Source organism: Sciurus carolinensis, chromosome 10, assembly GCF_902686445.1.
Source record: "Sciurus carolinensis chromosome 10, mSciCar1.2, whole genome shotgun sequence".
In the NCBI taxonomy this organism is placed as follows: Eukaryota; Metazoa; Chordata; class Mammalia; order Rodentia; family Sciuridae; genus Sciurus; species Sciurus carolinensis.
Window position 1 is genome coordinate 122324078 of NC_062222.1, and position 22315 is coordinate 122346392.

The 22315-nt window shown below is 41.0% G+C and overlaps 1 protein-coding gene across 1 annotated transcript in view; it reads left to right on the forward strand.

Moving 5' to 3' along the window:
- The first annotated feature begins 255 nt into the window (after window positions 1-255).
- Ppargc1a (PPARG coactivator 1 alpha) overlaps window positions 256-22315 on the forward strand; it is a 285595-nt gene continuing 263535 nt past the window's right edge. The window contains exon 1 of the mRNA XM_047566241.1: window positions 256-382. Within this exon, the coding sequence (XP_047422197.1) occupies window positions 314-382 (69 nt within the window). The 5' untranslated portion in view covers window positions 256-313. The remainder of the gene's footprint in view (window positions 383-22315) is intronic.

Consider the following 22315-nt stretch of genomic DNA (forward strand, 5'->3'; position numbering starts at 1 on the left):
CCTCTGACCTTTACACCAGAAGCATAAGAATGACCCCTTATCCACTGGTCCTGAAGCTTGGTTGTTCCTAATCTGGATGCTGGATGGCGGAGCTGTCCTTCAGTCTGGTCAGTTGGCAGCTGTCTGGGTAGCCCCACGTATCCTAACTTTGTTCCCGAGTGGCTTCCTCCTGCCTGATCCCTCATCCTCTGGCATGGCATTTTCTCCATGACAGTCTGCCCCTGAACTGCCCTCGCTGCTGCTTTGGTAAAGGCTTGCAAGGAAAGAGAATAAGAGCTGCTGGCGAACCCAGTTTGTGCAGGCAGCACCAGCGATGGATGAGACCTCTTCCAGACTGGAAGAAGACTGGAGAAAAGGACTTCAGCGAGAAGCAAGCTGGCAGGTAAGTGATGTCCTCAATCCAGATGGGACCCAAATTTCTCTCAATTCTTTTAGCCTCAAGTCTCAGGAATACACAAAAGTCTATTTGCAGAACTGTATTATCTGCAGACATATCCATTTGGGACAAGTCATCATTAGTTTCCGTGTCTTTGAAAACCATGCAAATAAGACTCCAAATGAATTTACTCTGGATTTTCAAGCAAGCTAATAGGGTTTTACAAATCTATAGATGTTGCTAAATTTATACTTCCTTAATAAAGGCCCTTGAATTAGCAAGTTGCAGGTGTATATCAAAAGGAAACATGCAGATTTGGTTTGTTCGAATACAAGTTCATCGCAATATAAAAATTTAATACAACACCTGTCATCAGACTTACTTTATGGTGTTAGAGTAGCTTGGAATAAGGGGCCTGGTTTTAACCTATTTTAATGAGGTGACCATTCTTTTAATGCAGCCTGCGTTCCTTCCTTATTTATGCTGAACTCATAATAGGTAGAAACTCGGTGGTATGCGGAGAGTTCAAGCTAAAGAATTCATTTTGGCGTAGAGGCAGTTTTCATTAAAATATGCAAAGTAGTAATGTTTATACGTTACAATACCTATTTCAAATTAGCAAAATTATATGCTGCTGTCTCATAAGCTGCCAACTGAAATCCCTTCCTAAATCCTGTTGAATGGCTTTGATTACTGTTCTTCACATTACACATTGCACACCTCTAATGCATATTTTTACGCATCCACTCCATTGCCATTTAATTAGACAACTATATTGAAAAGCAATGCCAGGGCTTTTTTCTTTTCTTTTCTTTTTTCTTTTTTCTTTTTTGATAATCCGCTGCTTTATGGAAAACGAACCCCTCTGTTCCTGGAGCTCTTCTGAGGGGCGGTCTTGGCGAAAGTGAAACTGATTTCCCATTTTGTCTCTAGCAGAAAGTTTTCTATAAAGATGGTGGTTCAGAAGGCGTTGATTTTCATTGTCGCTTTAAAAAAAATTCTCCCTTTTTGTCAAAAGAGGGGCTTTTCATAAGATTTCTTCTCTCTCCTGCTTTAGAATTTGAGTGAAATGTACTACTGGTATTGACAGGTGTGTGTTGTTCCTTGCAATGTGATGTTAAATAAAGAGCTTCAGAAAAATCTCTCTAGCCTGGCATGAAATTAGAGTCCTTCTGCTTTGGGTGGGGAATTTTCTGGAAGGTAAGGAGGGATACAAAGAGAATCCCCAAATGCTAATTTGAGAATGACACATGACTAGTCTCTAGGGGTCCAAACAAATATTAAGATATCTTATGGTATGCTAATGTGACTTTTAGATTTTTGTCTTTTGTTTATGTTTTTCTCTAGAAAGTTGGCATCTTATATATAATCTTCATTTCAAAGAAGAGTGAAGGGAGGAAGGATGTGAGGAGATGACTCAGATATCTCTGTGGATAAAATATTTAAACTAGAAACACCAAGTCCAAATGTTTATGTGAAATTACATGTGTCCCGTCACCGTTAGCATCTCAGGGACCTTTAGCTCATTCATTTCCCAAAAGGCACATAATGACAATGTGCTCGTGCTGCTGGCCTCTAAGGATGTGATCCTTCACAGCCGGCTGATCCCTGTCATTTCTATGGTGACAACCAAGGCTCCCCATTGTAGCTAGCAGTGGGCATCCCAGGTTCTACTGTGGTCTCCCTGACACTTGGCACAGCAAGGCAGTGGGGGGAAAGGATGTCCTAGGGTGTTGCTGCAGCATCACCCACTCTGTCTCCCCTACCTCACTCCACCAGTTCTGCCTGTGGCCCCCGCTCTTCAGTCATCTGTATCGCTATGCTGGGTCCCCACGTGCACAGTCACCCACTTGAGATGACACAAATGCCTATGTGGTGAGGGTGACTTCTTTTGTCCATCCATGGTAGTAATGAAGATGGGGAAAGTCGAAGGCATTGAAAACTAAACTGTGACAGATGCGAAACTTTAGCTTAGCCAAATACTACATTTCCTGCCAAAACTGATCTAATACTTCCTACCTACCTAGCATTCACCACTCACAGCACCGCGGGGTATGAGTGTGTGTTTTTGATCACACAGAGCCCAGGTCTCTTAGGTAGTCTGGATCACAGACATGATTGCCCACATCATTTTTTTTTTATAATAACTAGAACAAACATTTATTTAGTGTTTTATGCAACATGTATTTATAGGATGTATAAACAAAATATGGAGACTGTCAAGTACTGAATTGAAAATATAGTTTTCTCCGGTCACAGCATTATCCAAAGAGCTGCCTACAGAAGTGCACAGACTTTGGGTGAATTGCCCCAAATTTTACTGATGAGGAAATTAAGGCTTGTGAAGGCCATGTAACCTGCTCAAAGCCATCCAGGGTTCTAGTTCAGGCCTGCTTGACTCCAGGGCTTGGGCCCTTCCACTTTTGTAACTGGGCCATCTGAGTAGAATTTCATCTCATTTTTTATCTCATGGAATAATAGCTTGCAAGCAGCTGTGACGTGGGCAGGCAGGAAACAGGCGGGAGGCAGGGGAAAAGCATGATGATCTTCTAATGGAATAATCAATCTCTGAATCATTAAGACTTTAATAAAATGTTTTTAATAGTTTATTTTTTTAACCCTTGCTCTATACCAGACCCTAAACAAAACTTAAAATCCTTCCAAGTAGTCTGGCAGGTATTTTTTGTTCCTATTGTACAGATGGGGAAACGGAGGCCCAGTGGTATCAAGGAACATGTGTAAGGTCACATAACCACTGACCCATTGGCCTGACCATGGGGCCTGCACTCTTGTTCCGCAGGCTCTGAGTATATTTCGTTATTTTCTGATCATACATATTTTAATTCTCTCCACTCATAATGATGTGATGACATTGGTCCTTGAGAAGTCCCCCTGATGGTTCTTATTTATTATTATTATTATTATATTTTTTAGGAAATTAGGAGTTGGGCAAAGTACCTTGCTTACTGACTTCTTCAGAATGTGTTTTAATTGGATGCTGTGTGCCTTATGCGAACTGGCTTACCCATGGAGTTGGAAATGAGCTAGATGCAATTTCTAGAGTCAACTCTAAATCTGAATAGTCATTTAGGCACATAACCCATACTGGAAAACCAACAGCAGTGGCGTCCGGGTCATTGCTCCTACCTCCTGGAGCTCAGTCGGGTCATCTACAAGAGAAGCTCCGGAGCAGAGGGCAGTGGTTTATATGTCCAGGTAACCCCATGCTCATGGCAAACTCCTCAATCTGTGTGTCACTTCTTCACTTGTAAACAGAGGTGATTATACCTGGGCAAGGCCCTGATGATGCTTCATTGATCTGGGTGATTTTCAGCTGGAAAACACTCAAGGACTGAGGACTCATTTCTGGCTAATGTTTTATCTTGGGGTGGTGCCTTTGATTTGTTTCATTTTACTTTTTGAACTGGGGTCTCACTGTGTTGCCCAGGTTAGCCTTGAACTCCTAGGATCAAACGATCCTGCTACCTCAGCCTCCCAAGTAGCTGGTATTGTAAGTGTGCATCACTGCCACTGGCTTTAAAATAATCCATGTCACTGCTGTGTGGCCATTTTGAACCCATCTATCAATGCTGTCTATGTGTGCCTGTCTCCCCACAGGAAGATAAATTCCTCAAGGGCAGAGGTGCATCACAGCCTGGCACAGATAAACCTTGAATGAATGTTTGCTGAGCAGAATGGAATTGCATATTTGATCTGTAAGAAGTACAGACAGGATCTAGCCCTGAGGCCTTGGTATTGCAATTGAAAAGGGAGGAAAAGTGGTGCCCCAAGTTCCAGGGCTCCTCAGGGGGCAGCAGGTGTCATGGTCTCCCAGTTTGGTCTTCCTTCTCTTCCCTGTTCCGCTTGGATACAAACTCCTTCCTGTGCCTCCAGTTTCTCATCTGTGAAATCAGAACTAAAGTGTAATATTTGTGTCTGTTTAGGTGTCTTTCCTTACTAGAGGGTCAAGAACAGGAAATCTCGAGCCAGTCTTCTGGGTTTTAGCCTTGGTGTCCCAGTTACCAACTGTAGAACTTTGGTAAAGTAGTAAAACCTCTCTGTTCTTTGGCTTTTTTTTTTAACCTATAAAGTGGGGATAAATATAACAGCTATTTGGTATGAGGTTGTTGGGGTGATTCAACGAATTAGTTTGTGGGAAGTGTTTAGGAGAGTACTTTAATATGTACCTCTTAGCACCCCTAGGGCACGTTGCATGTGTCAGCAAGTAGCTACCTCTTATCTATTTAATGTGATCAGAAGGTCGAGTGTTTGAAAACCTACTGTGTACAAGGCATATCCACTCTGTCATGGATGAGAAAATCTGGAGGCAGTGCCCTTTTAGGGGAGAGTACAACAGGTTGGTAGAATTATGGCTAATCCTATATCATGGGAGCCCTGAGTACTGGCCTCCAGGCTGGTCCTAGGAAGTGCTTAGATGAGGTAATACTAATTCTCAAACAAAGAATAGAGGTTAAGCCCAACAAAGAACTGGGATGATGCTTCAAGTCCAAGGGAGAGAACATATCAGAGACAGGAAGGAGAGGAACAGTAACATGTGTCAAGGAAATGGGCAGGAGTGGTGGGTGATAAGTTTAAAGAAACAGGCAGGAGACAAGTCCTACATGACCAGACCAAACAGCTCAGCCTGGCAGAGGAGAATCAGAAGTGGATGTTAAGCAGAGACAGGACACAGGTATCAAACTTGACTTCTGGAAAGATTATTCCAGCTTCAGTGTGGAGGATAAACTGGGATTCAACAAGACTGGAGGCAAGAAATCCAAGCTGCTTCATGACTTGAAGTGAAAGCTAGCTGGAGCATGGAAATAAGATGGAGGCAGAGGGATGGGTTCCAGAAATATCTAGAACGTACCAGGCTCAGGATTTGCTGATTGATTTGTTCTTGGTGATTGCATGGAGGAGGGTGTAGGGGGAGTCAATGGACTCCTATGTTTCTCTTTGGGGTGACCAGCTGGAGATGGGTGCCACTATCAGAGAAGAGATCACTGGAGGTGATATGCAACGGACTAAGATGGGGTGGATCATAACTAACCACATAGTAGAGGAGAGTCGTAATAAATAGCAGCAATCTATAGCATGTTATGCCAGGAGGATAAACAAAGCCCTGTGAAGACTCAGAGAAAGCAATTTGAAAAGTGCTTTCCATGGACCAAGGCTTACCCTGTGCCAAGAGTGGTTTCAAACACTTTCTTCACATTAACTCATAGACTCTTCCCCATCTGTGAAATAGAGATGCTGGTTCTTTCCCCATTTTGTAGAGGATGCAATTTCATAGAAGGTAAGGTTACTTATGTAGTATGTAGGACTGGACCCAAGCTGCCTGGATCCAAAGCTTATAACCTCACTGGCTTATAACCTCCCCTTGGAGTCTGGGACAGAATGGGTGGCACATGTACCAGATCTTTCAGGAGGAGCAGAATTTTGCAAGCATGGGAATCTGAATTAGAATCCAGGCTCTTACTGAGGGCGGATAGTCCCTCCTCAGGGCCGATAGAGTTGTCTCTTTCATATCGGGTATCCCAAGATTACGGGACCAGCTGAGCTTCACAAGATGTGGAAGGTCAGTTCCACAGTTCCCAGCAGCTGTGAGGGAGGCCCCTAGCAAGACTAGTCAGAGCCCAACAGGTCTGTGCCCAGCATGGGTATACCAGAAATGACCAAACTAGAAAATAGGACTGGGCTGGACATCTGTGGGTCTTCACCTCTCTGAGCTATTTCTTCTCTCTAAGATGAAAAGAAAAATACCCCTCTGTTAGGTAAGAATTCAATTAAGTAATGTGTTTTTGAAAGAATTTTGCTCACTGTAGAAATTCTGCATGTGTAAAATAAAGCAGAATCATTTTGAAATAATAACATATAAAAAGAGTGTTCTGATGCAAATCAAAATTACTCTAAGATTTCATTTCACTCCAATTAGAATGGTAATTATTAGGAATACAAGCAACAAATAACATTGGCAAGGGTGTGGGGAAAAAGTACACTCATATATTGCTGGTAAGATTGCAAATTGGTGTAGCTGCTCTGGAAAGCAGTATGGAGATTCCTTGGAAAATTTGGAATGGAACCACCATTTGACCCAGCTATCCCACTCCTTGGCCTATACCCAAAGGACTTAAAATCAGCATACTGCAGTGACACAGTCACATCAATGTTTATAGCTGCTTGATTCACAATAGCTAAATTGTAGAACCAACCTAGATGCCCTTCAATAGATGAATGGATAAAGAAATTGTGCTATATATATATATACAATGGAATATTAGTTTTAAAGGCAAATAAAATTATGGCATTTGAAAGTAAATGGATAGATTTGGAGAATATCATGCTAAATGAGATAAGTCAATCCCCCTAAAACCAAAGGTCAAATGTTTTCTCTGATAAGTGGATGCTGAAACATAACATTGGCGGGATGGCTGGTGGTAAGGGAAGAATGGAGGAACTTTGGATTGTGCAGAGGAAAGGGGAAAGGTCAGGAGGTGGGAAAGATGGTGAAATGAGACAGACATCATTACCCTATGTATATGTATGATTGCATGAATGGTGTGACTCTACATAGAGTACACTAGAGAAAAGAAAAGTTGTACTCCATTTGTGTACAATGAATCAAAATGCATTCTGCTGTCATGCATAACTAAATAGAACAACAACAACAAAAAGAGAGTTCTGCATTCTCCACCTTCCTTCCCAATTTCATTACCATTTTGCATTTCCGTGTTCATGGAGGAAGGAAAACAAGGTTGGGTGCTGCTTCCTGTTCTTAGGGGAGGAGTTTCTGCTCTGTGTTTGAAGTGTATCCTCTCGGGCACTGATACTGGTTCATGTTTTGAGTTGGCTTCATGTTTATAGAAATCTGCTTCAAGATACTGTCAGCCACCAAGTGAGTCAATGGTGATGATGGCCCAAATCAGCACCGTTGGAACTTCAGGTCAAGAGTGTAATGGACCCAGCACAAACTAACTTAAGCATAGAAGCTACAGGAATTGTTTATCAGAAAACAAGTCCTGTTCTTCATCTATTGTTTTATTTCTGGCACGATATCTTTTGAGAAGGCCCCTTGTCTTATGACTGGTTGTCACTTTTTGTTGTTGCCTTTGAGTGTGGGACCCAATCATTCATTTATTCATTCATGGGCTCAGGGAAGGTGAGTGTTTGATATATGTCTTAGATTCAAATATTATAGATTCATAAGACTGGAAGAGACCTTGGGATTGTTTGCTTTCATCCCACATGTTCCTCATTCTGAGCAGATGCAAGTCCACAAGGCTGAAGATGGATCACCTCATATAGCCTCTCTCCATAACTCATTGCTGGGCCTAACAAACGATTCTTAGGCTAGGGAAATTCTTCCTTGTGGAGGATTTTAACTGCACCCGTTGCGACTGAGGCCCAGTTCCGCTCCTTCATCCTCCCTGGAGGTGGAGAAAAACAGCTCAGTCACTGTCCTCAGGAATCAGCCTTCCTGGCCTTAAAGATCATTATGAAACCAGCCTTCAGTTTTTGCTTCTCAAGGCTAAGCAGCCTAAACCCATAGGTATAATTCTTCATTTCCATCTTCTTCTCGAGTTTCTTTGAACCTTTTGCAAATCTGTCCATCACCCCTACCTTCTGTAGCTGGGAACCTTTTGGGAGGATTGACCCGGGACTCACAGTCCCGTCAGCTGATCATTTATTTAATGAGCTAATACTCATTTATTGAGCGCCATATTTTAAATACTAGAGCTCTGAGTCACTCCTTTAGGGACCACAGATAGGTGAAGGACAGCACAACGTAGCAGTTCAAAGCCTGGACGTCATGGGTCAGTCCTTGCCCACTGGGTGCCTGCCAGTCTGTTACTTAAGCTCCCTGTGTCCTAGATCTCTTGTGGGCACGATGGGATAACCATAGTCCCTGTCTCATAGAGGTGTCGGAAGTGATGAATAAGCACACCTAACACACCTGGAACAGTGGTTGGCACATAGTTATAGTGACAGAACTCTTTTAAATAGAATAAAAATGAAGTAAGATGCAGATTCTGCCCTTGAGTTGTACCCATTCTACTTAGAAGGATAAACTAAGTGACTCATGAACAACTAATTGTATTTCAGCACATTAAGGGTTTTAGTTACTGTAGAAGCATGTGGAATGGAAGCTCAGAGACCCAAGGGAAAGGATGCCTGGGGGAGTTGAGATGGCTTTGTGAGTTGGGAAGGTGGACTGTTTAGGTACTTCCTAGACTCAGGTCTCATTGACTCAGAGGACTGGGAGAGGCCTGAGATGACATCTCACTGTGCATTTTCACCCTGAAAAGTGTTGCCTTGGCCCTTCGGGGAAAGAACGAGGGCTTTCCAGGCTGGTGAAATGGAGGAAAAGTGTTCTAGGCTGAGGGAGCCTTGTGAATAAAGACCTAAAGAAGGGAGCGGTGGCATGTGTCTGAGGAACAATGAGTGGCTAGTTGGGTTGTGGTGGGTGATGGGAAGTCTGCAGGGAGCTGGGGCCTTGCCGAGCTATTTGCCTTGTCCCTAACCTAGTCCATGCACATGGGTTTTGACATCTATTTTACAAAGTTGTACATCACTAGAGAGACTGCCCAAGCACTGGATGTTTCTCCTCTACAGGTTGAGCCCCCTAACCTGAAAACCTGCAATCCAAATTGCTCCAGAATTCACGTTTTGAGTGCCAACATGAAACCCCAAGTAGAAAATTTTACAACATAAAATTTTGTTTCATGTGCAGCATTACTAAAAATATTGTGCTAGGTACAGTGGCTCTCGCCTGTAATCCCAGGGGTGAGCACCACCATTCAAAGAGGACCACAAGTTCAAAACATCTGCAACTGAATGAAGCCCTAAGCAACTTAGTGAGAACCTGCTCAAAATAAAAAAATTAAAGGGCTAGGGATGTGGCTCAGTGGTTAAGCATCCCTGAGTTCAGTCCCTAGTGCTTGCTATATATATATATATATACACACACACACACACACACACACACATACACACACATCGATACATATTTACACTTACACACGTAAATGAGAGAGAGTATGAAATTACCTCCAGCCTGTTATAAAGTGTATGTGAAAAAGAAATTTCACATTTAGACTTGGTTTCCATCCCCAAGGTATCTTATTATGTACATGAAAATATTCCAAAATACAAAAACATACCCAAGTCCAGAACATTCCTGGTCCCAAGCATTTTGGATAAAGAACATGCACCTGCAGTAGTTTTCTTTCTGCTGGGTTCCGAGCTCTGTGTCACTCCTGGAGGCCAGAGCTTGAATTGCATTCGTTTGCCTATTTCTTTGGGAACTGAGTGCAGGGTCAGAGCGGACTGGAGCCACCACGTGCCTTGAGATGGTCTGCCATGTGCAACCCTTTTCTCACCCCCCTGGAACACGCATGAATGAACACAATGCAACCCAACCATCCAGGGATTTTACAGTTCTCCAGTGTGACTCCATTTCAGCTACCTCTGAGGACAGGGACAGTTTCGTGCCAGACCCAAGCAGTCCCTCTGAGAACTTATTTCTCCCTGTGGTGTCTTTGCCTGTCATGTTCAGCTTCTGTCCCTCCCTCTGTGTGCCACATTTTTGGCTTTTGGCTGGGCCCACCTCCTGTGAACCCAGGGTGGGTCCGAGGCACACACTCTATTCACTTCCCTGAGCATCAACCGGCCTAGGACACAAGGTCTAAGGATCATCCGAGATGTGGAAGGCCGATTTTAAAAGAAGGTTGAGGAGAAAAGGCAGTTCTCCAGTATCTAAGGAGACAGATGTGTTTTACATCAAATTCCCCGGCTGAAAAAAAAAAAAAAAATGTCAGAAGAAGTGAGAAATACTCAAATTGTAGCAGCTGGTTGAATGTGGCGATTCTCTCACTTAGGGCAAAAGAGCTGCAGTTTTCTATCTAATTCACTACTCAATCATTCCATGGCCCCTGTCTCAAGCTCAATTTAAGCTCAGTCCCCAGTACACAGAGCCACTATACAGTGTAAAAAGAAATGACTGGCCAAAGGGACCGAGGGGAAGCAGGAGCCACGTGGTGACCCAAAGCTTGAGTTATCAAGTAGTCCTGGGACCACGTGGTATCGCTCTCCAAAGTGCTCATAAAGTCCACGTAACTAGGTCATTCCTCCTCTCGCCTTTACATTTTCATTATCACTACCTGATCGGAGAGTATGATCTTTTAAAATGCTCATCACATTTATTGGGGAAACAGACAAATGTGCTCAGCAATCAGGGGCAGAACCTGGATTGAAACTGGGCTGCCTCAAGGGCTTTGAATTGAAATGGAAACAGGCTGGCTCTCTGCAGAACTCTATTACTGTTGATGACTGTTTGTCTTTTTCAGAGGAGTTCGGGTGAGCAATAAATATGACTGCTCTTTAGGGAGAGCGCGCTGAAAACTGTTGGATCTTTCCTTACACATGTCAAGAGTATTTCAGTTTTCAAAAGCACTTTTCCATTTATAATCCTTTTCCAAACTCATGGATGCCGTATGAAGGAAATGGCAGCAATGTTATTAGAACCAATCATCAAGTGAACAGACAGAGAGGCACAGGTTAAGAGCCTGGTCGGACAGGGCCAGGATTAGAACCGGTGTATGAGGCAATCCTGTGCTATTTTGCCCAGATTGTGCTGCCTCTCTGTTCACTGGTCAAAGGTAAGTTTTCTTAAAGGTTGTACAAATTGTGTTCTTACACGAATTCCTAATTAGCTTCGACCTATTGTCCCCCCTCTTAAAAGAATGTGACTTTTAAAGCTTAACAATTTTATGTAATCATTTCTAAGGAACAGCTTCTCCTACCAACCCCAACAAAGAAATCATTGGTGGAAAAGCAAGATGTTCATGCTTCCAGAGCTGATCATAATTCTTGGGGCATGGGCTTCTTGCAGCGGTGGGAGTCCAGCAGGGCTATTACACAGTCAGTAATCCGGGCATATGCTGCAGAAATACATAATTTTGTGTAACACTCTAAAAGACTTTATTTTTAGCATTGCTGGATTCCTTTTTTTCCCTTCACACTGCAAAAGGAGGCACACCATCTTCCCTAACTCAGCCGAGACGTGACTTCAACAGCATAAATCACCTTAACCTCACTCTTTATGTAAATATTCAGTGAAACAAAGATCTGAACTAATGAGACCCAAATGTTTTCTTAAGAAAATCTGGAAACTGAAGTGGTCAAGTGGTTAGATGATACAGTTTTATTTTGGTGGGGAGAGTATTAAAATTCTTAGATGCATTCTTTCCTTCTTTCATATTTTTCTTTTCTGGTTTGTAATTGATCTTGAACTATGGGCCAGCATCTTATGTTGTACTTTTCTTGCATCATTAATATATGCTTTGTGTCTATGTTGTGTTTGCTTAGAATCAACCTGCTCTTCTCTCTCCCATCTCCTTTCTCAATTCAAGCAATCAATCAAACAAACAAAAGAACCAACAGAAACAAGAAACACACAGAGACCCTCACAGCCATCTTTAAAAACTCCTGTTACCAATGCATAGGACATTGAAATACTAAAATATACTACTTATGAATCTGAGCTCTGGAGGCAAACCAATGAGGATTTATCTCTGCCATTGACTGGGTCACTTTCAATAGACTCCCACATTAAAGCTTCATTTACCTTATCTTTAAAATGGGATCAGAATGGTCCCTTTTTCTTGAAATGATTGTAAGAATTAAAGGGACAACAGTGCTAACTCTCTGGGCAGGATGATTAAGACACAGAAAGCACTTGGTAAGATTAGTAACTATTATTCTCATTGTGAAGGTGTTCTCATGCTCATGGTCAGGGTCATGACAATGTTGTCTACAATTCTGTGCATGTCAACTGACTCCCCTGCAGGATCCGAGGAAGATACCCAAGAGCGGAGACAACAATTTTCATATTATCGGGTGAAATTATTGGTTCCACAGGGAAGGAAAGATACTTAGAACAACTGAAAAGTTATTAGAAATGATGAGAATTGTGTTAGTTGATTTAATATAAAATAAATACATGAAAATTAATAACTTTCTGACATAGTGGTTATAATCAGAAAATACAGAAATAAAATTCATTCAGAATAGCGTCAACATATAAAATGTCCAAGAGTAAACTTACTGAGAAATTAGGCAGATATTGTACAAAGAAAACAATAAAACTAAGCAGGAGATGTAAGGCAGGACTTGGACTCATGGAGAAGGTGTCATGGTCCTGGAGGGAGGATTCCATACTGTCAGCCCCTCTGTTCTTCTCAAATGAAGGTGCATATTTAATGTAATTCTAATCGAAATCATGTTGCTTCTGTTGTTTCCTGGAAATTTGACCATGTATTCCAAAGTTCATCTTGAATAATAAAGTGGAAGAGCTAAGGAAAAAAATAAGAGAGAGAGAGAGAGAGAGAGAGAGAGAGAGAGAGAGAGAGAGAGAGAGAAAGAAAGAAACCCAGCAATCTTGTAGATACTAGAATGTTCTATAGTAGTGACCATAGTTAAAACAGGATGTTCTGGATTGCGAACCAACAGATAAGTGGGGTCAAAATCGCCCAGAACCCAGACTTTGTGAGTCATGAGAGTTTAGAACATGGTCATAGTTACATTACACCTTAGTTAAGGGACAAAAATTCTGCAGTCAGTGGGATGGAGTCACCTGGCTAAGTGACGGGGAGAAAATAGACCATCTACAGTTCAGAGGATAAACAGTAAAATGTAAAGAATTGGAAGCATATTTTCAGCAAGGAGAACATCTAGAACAGCATGTATCTGTTCAGGGAATGGGAAAGCTTCTAAGTTCGAAGGAAAATGGTAATAATTTTGATTACTGCCAAGTGTGAAAATTATTTCTATGAGAAATGTCAGAAACAAACAATGAAATCCAACAAATAAAATCATGGGAAATATTTTTTGGAAAACTTGGCCAAAAAGTATCTTTAACAGATGAAGTGTTCATGCAGATAAGAAATAACTTAATCTTGCATTAGGGAAAGAAGATGAGCCGGGTTCATGGCAAGTAGCAGGAATTAAATGAGATCTTGAGAGTCAGTGCTACTGGTGGCTGGGGATTATGGGATGTGCCCCATAGCTACTGCTTCTTTATTGGTGGGGGATGGGGATCAACAGTTTAAAAAAACTTCACAATATTATTCCAGAAATAGATCTGAAGAAAATCATCAAAGACAAGACTTTTGGTGAAAGGATGTTTATTTTGCTATCGTTTATAATAATAAAATGTTGGTTCAGCCTACATTTCCAGTCACAGGTTAATGGTCAACTATACTATGAGGTATCCATTAAAATAGGTTTTTGATACTTAGTGTGTGGGGGGAGCTTTGGAAATAAAATTAAGTGGAAATAGCAGGGATGATGATTTGAGTTAAACCCTATGAAAAGACAGCAAAGACATAAAAAGAAAGTTTAAACCTCAAAGGACAAAGAAAACGAAAGAGGAGATGACATTGGTGAAGAACTGTCAACTACATTTTGAAGGCTCAAAAGAGAATAAACAAATGGTAACTGACTTGGCACGGAATTAAAATAATAGTGAAATTTAAGCTGGTAGTGGGAGGAATCAGCAGAAAGTACTGCCAGATTCTGGAAATGCTCAGGAACTGAAGGGGCCAGGTGTCTTAGAAGGTGAGGCATGCAGAGTTCAACTTGGGTGAGCAGGTCACAGAAAGAGCAAGTTGATGAGACCTGTTCCCCGCTGGGCAAGGCATGAAGTCCCTATTCTAATGAAGCTGAGCCAGAGATCAGGCACCATGCAGGGATAGGTAACATGCAGTCATGAAAATGGAAAGGTTTCAAGTGAAAGTCTGTAGTCTCAACAGTAAGACCCTGCCTTCTCTCTTCTCTTCCAAAGTGCAGGCAGTTGGCTTGCTAGGGTCAAGAGCAAAGAACTCCTTTCTGAAGAGTCTGACCAGTCCAAGCAAGGCCTCTGCAGTGAGGCCCACCTCCTCATGCTGCCCACCCTGCTGTGCTCCTGGGAATTGTAGTCAGCCTTGGATGCTTCACTCTAAAACAGAGCAGATAATGGGATATTCCTGGAATGTCTTTAATATGAGAGAGAGAGAGAGACCACCACAACACAAATAAGAAATAACCAGAGAAACTCTGAGACAGTGCAGGACAGATGAAATGTCAAAAAAATCCCTAGCTTATTTTGAGAAGTAAGAGATTTTATTGCATCCATGATACAAGAACAGGTCGCTAGAAAAAAGGAATAGAAAGAAAAATCAGAAGGAACTCAGAAAAATGAAACAAAAGAGGTGAAAGACTTCTACAACGAAAACTATAGAACATTAAAGAAAGAAATTGAAGAAGATCTCCCATATTCTTGGATAGGCAGAATTACATACTTCCAAAGGTGCTATATAGATTTTATGCAATTCCAATTAAAATTCCATTGACATTTCTCATAGAAATAGAGAAAGCAATCATGAAATTCATCTAGAACAAAAGACCCAGAATAGCCAAAGCAATCCTGGACAGGAAGAGTGATGCAGGAGGTATCACAATACCAGACCTTAAATTCTACTATAGAGCAATAGGAACAAAAAAGGCATGGTAGACCAATGCTAAAGACTAGAAGACACAGAGACAAACACACATAAATACAGTTATCTCATACTACACAAAGTTTCCAAAACCATACAATGGAGAAAAGATAACCTCTTCAACATATGGTGTTGGAAAAACTGGAAATTCATATGCAGCAAAATGAAATTAAACCCCTATCTCTCACCCTGTACAAAACTCAACTCAAAATGGATCAAGGATCTAGGAATTAGAAATTAATGGAGCAGTAGGAAAATAAATTTGTAATGAATTTATGAGAAAAAAGGAGTAGAAAAAAAAAATCTTAAATCTGAGGAATAGCCAGAAAGTTCAGTGTCAAACAGTAGGCATTTCAGAAAGAGATACCAGATAATATGGAAGGAAGGGAACTAATAAAGAAATAATACAGGAGAATTTCCTTGACAAAGGAGATTTACAGATCTTAAGGGCCTGCTCAAAGTTAGCTTAATGAATGCACAGTGAATGGAACATACACAACACACACACAATACACACTCCTAGATACATCATTAAAGAGTTTCAGAACATGCAAAAAATTCCAGAAAGAAGAAAAGTTTCCATGCAAAAGATTTGAGAATCACGTTGAAAAACACTGCTTGAAGCCAGAAGCAAATAGAGCACTGTATTCAAAATTGCAATTGACTCTCAATCTAGAAGTCAATATCGTGTCCCTGCCTCCCATTGCCATGAGAATTTAAAACAGAAGCCATTTCATGGAACTAAATAAGATAACAAGTGGAAGTTGATCAAATTTTGCAATACAATAAGGCATTTTTTATAGATGCAAGTTCTTTACACATTTTTCAGAAAGCTACTAAAGGATGTATGTCATAAAAATAAGAGAGTAAACCAATAAAGAGGAAGATACCAGATCCAGGAAATAAAAGATACCAATTAAAAGAGGCCAAAGATAATGCTAGTATAATGACTAACACAGCTCTGGTATGTTCACTCTGGAGAATACCTGGAGAGAAATCAGCCCAGGTCAGAGCAGAAGGATTGAGAACTCCTGGAGAGAAGACCCCTGGTGGAAAGAAAGGAACTCGTCTGTTGTCTGATGTGTTTGCATACATTTCAGAGGAATTTTTCAACCTGACAAGAGTTTGGTATAGGATAAAAAAACAAAATTATATACATAAATGAAAAAGAAGAAATAAGATAATTAACAAATCCAGGGAAATCTAAGTGGTATTTTTTAAAAACTTGAATTATGACATATTATATAACTGAGCAGTGAATGAAATTTAGATAGTTAAAATAATAGCATAAACATTGAATAGTTATTTAACAAAAAACTATAAAATATCTGTATTGGGAGGATGTGAGGAGAGGTCATGGCTCTGTGAAGAGGGTACGTACCTACGCTTCCTCATCCACGTTCAAAACTCAGTGGGTGATATCTGTCACAGGATGGTGGATGGGCTATTGAGTTTGCAAACAAGAAAACAAGCACAGGGTTAGAGGATCTGTTCAAAGTTTCAAAGAAAGTCCACGGTAAAGTCACAACTAGAACCCAAGGCTTGGTACTGAGATATGGCAGAGAGTTCTGCCAAGAAGCACGCTCTGCCTTACCACTACTTTTCCCATATCTTCAGGTTGGATCACTCAATACAAGTTCCCTTCTCAATAAACCAGTATTTGAATTAAGATATGTAACCAGTAGTTTTCTTTGTATTCCTTGTGGGTTTCATTCTAAGAGGCAGAAAATGGACTCAAGTCTTCTGTAAGAGTAAGCAGAATGCATATATGAATTGTGACTCACGGACTGGCGGGTTCTGGGTCTGGTTCTGGGTCTGAAGGCTGACTCTTCCACTGCTGAGCTGTCTGAAGCTGGGCAAGCTACTTCATCTATCCTAAGCTTTGGTTTTCTCATCTATAAAATGGGATTTAAAATTGTAGGTGTGATACGGGATTAAATAAGATAACGAACGTACAGGGCTGAGCACTGCCTGGGTCAGGGAGGGGCTGGACTTGTTAATGATCATGGCTGCAGTGGAAATGTAATTGCAGGGTAGGGGGCAGGAAGACAGTTGGTCCCCTATCTCACTACAAATATTGTGCCCTTGGAACATAGTCATAATCTAATAATTTTATTACATGGCTGTTGGAGACTGTGCTGTAAATATATGAGATATGCAGAGAAACTAGTCAAAATGAATGGGACCATTTCCATGCCATCACTGAGCACCGCGGTTTCAGGTTCAGAGCCTGCTGCAAGTGGTATTGAACTGCCTTCAGCAACACTGCAATGCTTGTTATTTCTTCTAGTTACCCACAGAATACTTCTCCATGGGACATCTCTGAATAAGAAATCCGGTTTGAGAATTATTTGAAAATTTCATGAGTATAGTTCCAAGAAGTCACTAAGCAAAAGCAGGCTGCTTGACCTTGACCTCTTGCCTTTACCAGGTGGCCCCTGGTAGAGACCACTGCCAACCACGTATTTTCACGAGGATGGATCGCTAGGTTGCTTGGTCTATCCGGTGAAACCTTTGTGGCAATTTTCTTGTTTTTAAGAAATGCACCATTTATGACACAAAATATTTTCCAAACCTGATGTATTATTCGATGACAAGTCTTGTTCTCTGATAGATGAGATGGAGATGGGCTCGTGGAAACTTGAAGGTTTCTGCAGAGGGCAGAGAATTATTCTGCCCCTCCAGGGAAATGATGTATTTTTCTCCATCACCAGGCTTTGCCACTTAGCCCCTGAGACTTGAAGGAAAGGAGGATATGCTGGGGCTCAAGTACGTGTCCCTGGAGCAAGAAGCTGGAATCAGTGGGGGGTTGACATGGGGCCGTTTTCCATCCTTCTGCTTAAAGGAAAAGCACCCTGTGCCACTTAGGGAAGGTGGGAGCTTCCCATTCATTGTCCTGCTATGCTTATGGTTCAACGGCCAAACCTCTCTGAGTAGAGTTGGGGAGGTAGGAAACACATAGTCAGCTGCTTAAGGGCTAAAGCATGCAATTATCAGCATCCCACTGTGCTGGGCAGAACTTCCCAATCACTGACACTTACACAGGGACAACACTTCACCCAAAATTTCAGGGACTTATATGAGGAGATAAAAGGATAAATTTGATTTCACAGTAGAAAGTGAAATCTCACCAGGATTCTAGAAGGAACATGTAGGGGGAACTAACTTGCGTGGAGAAAGGTGACATAAAGGAGGGAATAAAATGTTGTTTTTATCAAATCATCACGTTGAAGAAATTTATATAATTCTATTTGTATCTGAACTTGACACAATTGTATTTCCTATCTAAATCTCCATAAAGTTGTGGAAAAAATTTAAAAAGCAAAAAAAAAAAAAAAGTTCTGAATTGGGGAATGAGGGAATGACTATTTAGGTAATAAGGAGCTAAGTGCATGTGGCCATTTACATTTGATTCTCATGGCCATCTTGTAAACATAACTCTGATTATTCCCATTGGCAGCCGAGGAAAGGGAAGGATGGGGAAGTTGCTTCTCCATGAGTGCCCAAGCTCACAGAGGTTGTAGGAGCTAACACTGTCTCCATCTTCCTGTCCCCAAAGGTTATCATTTTCTTTCCCTCATGTATGAGGAATGCTATTTCCTTTCTTTTCCAGTGGCTGGAATTCTCTTTGCTGGGATCCTCCCTCCTAGTGCTTACTGGTCCTATTCACTTTGCCTTCTGGTAATGATTCGCTTTGATGGAATCTGCACAGTGAAGAGGACTGTGGTATCCTGACCCAGGCCTATCCATTTCTGCCTGTCGCTCATTGGATGTGGTGCTGGAGCCTACCCAGAGCCATCGGGGTCCACAGATACCACCACACTCTCCCCAACGCTTTGCTTCCCCTCCACATGTACACGTTCCACACGCTGACACCCACATCCGGGAAAGGATCCCTCCTGACTGCCTAGAGCGAGGAGAGGCCTGACTTAATACTAGTCAGTAGCACACATTTGTTCAAATCCTGGTTCTACCACTAGTGACTGTTCGACATTTAGTAGCTTTTAGTTTACCTACCTTCTTTGAGTTAATTTCTGTGTTTCTCAATCTGAAAAATAACAATAACAATAGTAAATGCACTGAAGGACTGCCCAAATAAGAAAAACCACATTCTCACCATTGCCACCACCATAATCATACCACCATCACCTACAAGAGCCTGCACATAGTAGGTGCTCTTTTTGCCCGAGATTGGTTTCAGGTATTGGAAGTTTGATTTGCAGGAATTGGGGTGAGTTAAGGGGTCAGGACTCAAGAAAGGGATGGACTGTGAACATGATTTGACCTGAAGAAGTTTATATGTGTGTTTCAAGGCCAGTTCAGAAATCTTTGATCGTTGGTTGCACAAAGACTGTGGATTACCACTGAAGGGGTGAGAAAGTACTGGGGAGGATGGCTAAGCCATTAAGGATCAAGTTTCTCTTTTTTCGTGTGTGTTTGAATTCCTAATTTTCAAATTTATAAGAGCAAGTAATTATATCACCAATTAAATGAGTGGAAAAAAATCTATAAAACTAAAGAAATGCTATTCTTGTGGAATAATATATGTACATAAAATTAGAGCAATTCACAAATGTAGAATTCTAATGTTATATTTGATGGTTCCAAGTGCTAAGCCTGCATTCATATTTCCATTACGGCTCTGTTTTCTTTCAGTTTGAGGAAATGTTTCCCTTAGCGAAAAACTCTAATGCTTTATTTTAGCCCGAAGGGATAAATCTCATGCAAGATCTGTTTTAAATGATTTTTTGAGGTTTTGAAGAAATAAAATATTTTTACTTTAATCTCATTAATTTTTTTTGTTGTTCTGGGAGGACATAAACATAAATGAACTTTAAAAGTTGAAACTTTCCACCTGCCTAGTTTCTAGTGAGGAGAAATTACTCATGAGCTGAGAACAGTTCAGAGAGAAAAATGAAAGAATCCAGAGGAGGCAGAAGTGTGGAGTCAGGTATTGGAAGGGAGATCAGGGTCATTTGAACCCACTTGTACCCTACAGTAACCTGATAAGTCTGTAAAATCAATATGCATGTCTAAAATTCAATAGTATATTTATCCTCACTCACCAAGATATGAATTGAAAGAAAATCTAAAATCCCTTCTAGCTTTAATTTAAACATTTCAAAGTAAGAATGTGTGAGCCAGGTGTGGTGGCACATGCCTATAATCCCAGTCACTAGGGAGGCTAAGGTAGGAGGATTGCAAGTTCAAGGCCAGTCTCATCAATTAAGCAAGGCCCCAAGCAACCTGGTGAGGCCTTGTCTCAAAAAAAAAAAAAAAAAAAAAATTATGTAAAAAGGGCCAAGGGTGTGACTCAGTTGATAAGCGCCTCTGGGTTCAATCTCTAGTACAAAAAAAAAAAAAAAAAAAAAAAAAAAAGTATACTTATAATATAGATTTAGAAAAATGTTTTTGATTTATAATAAAAATCAATGCAATAAAAAGCAATGGTGTCTTGGCCTACCTCTCCCCCCATTATGCCTTATCCTTATTCCTTAAAGGCAAATGGTTTTTCCCCTTCCTGCCTTTCAGGATACAACAAAAAGCAAAACCTTAAATCTCACTTAATCTTCTACTTAACTTTTTAAATTCTTATATGATACTAAGTCATTACTTAGAATTGATTAGTGAGTTATTTTCCTAGAATCAGGGAATGTGAAAATGAAAAAGTTCTTCAAGATTCAAACGAATTCACCTCATATCATAAATGAAGAAACCAAAGTCCAGACAGATCCTGAGATTCACCTGAGGCAGTTTATGACAACCTGTGGCATAAAACTTAGGTCTGATGCCCGGTCCTCGCTCCCATATTGTTTCTGGGATTGTTCTGGACAATTGAGGCACATGCTGATAGTGCTTTATAAGCTGGGTCAATCCTTTAGAACATTAGACTATTTTAAAATGATAGTTAAGGTGAACGCAGTAGGAGCCATGTGTTTGACGTAGAGACCAGTACAGAATATAGTGTACCTGTAAACATTACAGTGTGCCCTGTAATTGACCCAGTTTGGCAGAAAAGGGAAAGGAATATGCAATTTGGAATAGGAAACAAGAAGCATTATTGATGAAGGGAGTTATGTAATATTATGACGTGTAATTGGTAGGAGCTTTTCAATGTTAAGTTCCAGTTCTTTCCATAGTGAATGTTCCTCTGGTTTGTCTTTAGACAAGGAAGAGAATATTGCTGATTTGGAGGTTATGGGACATCATGTCAGAGTGCGACAGAGGAAATTTGAGAGTATAAAGATAGCAGAAAATAGAAATGAGAATTTGGGATATAGGCGGGTGTGTGTGTGTGTGTGTGTGTGTGTGTGTGTGTGTGTGTGTGTTATGTGGAGGCAGTGATGGTAAATTGAAGGCAAGAGTCAAGAAAGTGTCCCGGCGTTCTTGGAACTGTCTTTAACACAGGCCGACACATTTGAAATCTAGTCTTCAGGTCACCAGGAGTTTGATCAGGTAGCAGCTAAGCCATGTTAGGTCAGTTTCACAAACTGAAAGAAAACATAATTGGCCTAGACAAGGGGTTGGCAAAATTATTCTGTAAAGGGCCAACTAGTAAATATTTTAGCCTTTGCCGGCCATAAGGTCCCTGTCGTAATTACTCAGCTCTCCATGGCAGCATAAAAGCAACTGTGGACCCATGGATGACATGGAAACCAATGAGCATGGCTGTGGCCCCACAAAGCTTCATTTATGGTGACAGAAATTTGAATTGCATATTATTTCCTTATGTCACAAAACAGTCTCTTCTTTTACTCTTGTTTTCAAATCTGTAAAAATATAAAACCATTCTTATGAGTCATTCAAACTCAGGTGGCTGCTGGATTTGGCCAAGGGGCTGTAGTGTGCTGACCACTGGGCTTGACTGATGAAGTGCTTGAATCTATCTTTTAAGAACTGGTTCTTCTGTCCCAGAAAACAGGTAGAGAAGAGTTTCCATTTTTTTTCTCCCTAATTTCGTAGTTTCTGGAATCTGAGTACTTTCTGATTTTGCTTTGTTTTCTGTAGACCAGCAATCTTAGGATATAGGACAGAGCAAGACCTGCAAGTGATCTTTTCATTCTAATACCCTATCTTCTAGATGATCTAGAAAGCACTCCAGTGAATAGAGAGGGTTCTTTACTGTATTGTACCGACCAGCTGCTGAATAGGTTTTTCATCATGATAGGCAGTCCTAAGGATTTTTGTTGCTCTGAAGTATACTCTGTATTCTGGTTATTTCTTTGGAGAATGTGTTCCAGTGAAAGACCTTTCCATGTGTCCTTTAGGTCCCAACATCCTCCCATCCATCACAGAGGGTCTACTTTGCTAGTGCATATAGCAGAGAGTGCCCAACTGTGTCCCTCACTGGTCACTGCCGTCCCCACTTGCTGGTAGTGTAATTCCTGTTTCTAATCCATAC